General features: G+C 42.7%; 1 protein-coding gene across 1 annotated transcript; it reads left to right on the top strand.

The window, feature by feature from the left end:
- Positions 1-228: 228 nt before the first annotated feature.
- LOC104597731 (uncharacterized) lies at positions 229-1,268 on the top strand. The gene has a single exon (XM_010259464.3). It carries the CDS (start codon positions 405-407, stop codon positions 960-962), a length of 558 nt encoding a protein of 185 aa, XP_010257766.1. The 5' UTR covers positions 229-404; the 3' UTR covers positions 963-1,268.
- Positions 1,269-2,129: the final 861 nt, after the last annotated feature.

Here is a 2,129-nt window from a genome sequence, read left to right as displayed (position 1 = left end):
GTTGCCTTGTCTTCCTTTTCACAATGTCACATATATATATGTAGGCCTAGTACTGCCTTTTGCTTACCTGTAAAGCCATCCCTTTGCTCAACCCCAAGTGGAACCTTCTCTCCCTTTCTAAGCTACCTTGGATCTTTGGTGGGTCCCTTGTGTATATATGAAAAAAGATTAGGTCTACAATCTACATGATTTGTCGGGTGATAGCAGGAAGTTATCCTCATGACGTGGTTTACTAGCTGCCTACTTAAACCCCACCTCCCCTTGTGGAAGTTAGTTGCAAGCTTGAAGCTAATTCCCTTTGATTTGCTTTCTCTCTTGTGTGCACTACTACGTACGTACTGCTTAAGCTAAGCTGCTTTCCTTATTCCCTCCTCTTCTCTCTACAACACAACTGTAAACGATCGATGGATATGGCCTCTGTGTCATCGGTTGAGAGCTGCTGGGAGCCCATTGTTGAGAAGACTGAATTTGAAGGAATGGAGGTGTCTGAAATCGATGGAGATCTTCTCATGTCCTTGCTAGAAGAATCACAAGTTGATCAGGAGGCCGAGGACGAGAGGTTGGGCTGCGTTATTCGGTCTCTAGAAGCAGAGATAGACGACCCAAATGTGCTGGGTGGCTGTGGCTCCGTTGTCCAGCCTGAATTGGCTGGCCGCCGTGGCAGCTGCGAGGACTGCCGGCTGCAAGAGATGGGACTACTAGAGGATGGCCATCACTGCTCGGGGTCTTGTGCGTCCCAACTCAGCAATGAGTTTGATTGGATTGATATGGATATGGCCTCGTCCACGCCAAGTGATGACATGGGCAACTGGTACATGGACTCTTGTGCTGATGAGATGATTGTTGGGATGGTGGAACTGGGAGAAGTAAGAGATTATTCTCAGTTCTACTATGGTGTTCCCTTGGAGGAGAATGCCTATAGCTCTCTGTGGCAAGAGTCTTATGACGCTCTGATGTTTTGAAGATGAAGAAGCCATGGTGATTGGTGAAGCCCATCCATGGTTGTAGCTAGGAAGAACCCATAAAAGATTTTAACTCAGTTTTGTTTTGATTGGTTGTCATCAATCAGCACCTCTTACACTTTGTAATCTACTGCCCTCTGTTATCTTCCTCTTCTTTGTTTTGTTCAAAGCTGAAACACAAAATTTTAAACTCATTCTGTGGAATTCCCCCCTTTTTGTTGAGAACCAACACTTCAATTCAATCTTTCTTTAAAGCATTGTGAGATAGTGATTGCTGAATGGAGCATTAATGACCAGATTTCATTATAGATTGGGGTATCAAATTTTCAATATTCCCTAAATAATATGGGCCTGGTCACATCTCAGTGAGAAGACAAGAGATTCCTCTATTAATTTACACCATCAAACATTAATAATGAGCATCTTGTTTTCAATTTATCAAAAAATGAGATGTGCCCAGATAATCAATCACCCTCAGGAGGAGATGCAAATATGGAGCACCAAAAGATAAAGAGATAAGTTAAATGGAAATGGTTCATGAAGCAAGTGATTCAATTCTAAAATGAGCCATTGACCTTGGAGTGCAAAAGATGGGTATAAGAGGTCTGAGATGGACTTGGGTGGAGTACAATTCATGAGACTTACCCTCACAATTCTCTGAAAGCTGTGACAAAAAAGGGGTTCAGCAATTTCAGTTTGATACTTCCCAATCCAAAACTGTGGAATCTTAATGTGCACCCGGTAACCCAAATACAGGTTGACTGATAATCCATACCCATTTAAGATTGGATCTGCTTTTGGTTTAGACAAATATGTTGTTTCTCTTTTGCTTTTCAATATATTATTGCCTTGGGCTCTTGGGCATTTTGCATCTAACAAGGAACTCCAACTGTTTGTCGGTGGGCTTCATATTGAACTATCCATTTCATAATTCAAACCCACCCTCCCAAGTCCCAATGGGCCCAGTAGTTTCAGAGTTCGGGTTTGGGATTTCCAACCTCAAAAACAGTGGACCCGGTTTAAGACTCATTGCCCACTCCAAAGTCGTACAGCTTATCCCCACCCTACTCTTTTTCTCTTCTTTTTCCAGAATATTCTTACCCTTCTACCTTGCTTTCTTGTCAAGCCTCTCTCTCCCCCCTCTCTGTCTTTCTTTCTTTATGTTAA

This window comes from Nelumbo nucifera, chromosome 3, assembly GCF_055504915.1.
Source record: "Nelumbo nucifera cultivar China Antique chromosome 3, China Antique-T2T, whole genome shotgun sequence".
NCBI lineage: Eukaryota > Viridiplantae > Streptophyta > Magnoliopsida > Proteales > Nelumbonaceae > Nelumbo > Nelumbo nucifera.
This window is presented reverse-complemented; position numbering and strand designations above follow the sequence as displayed.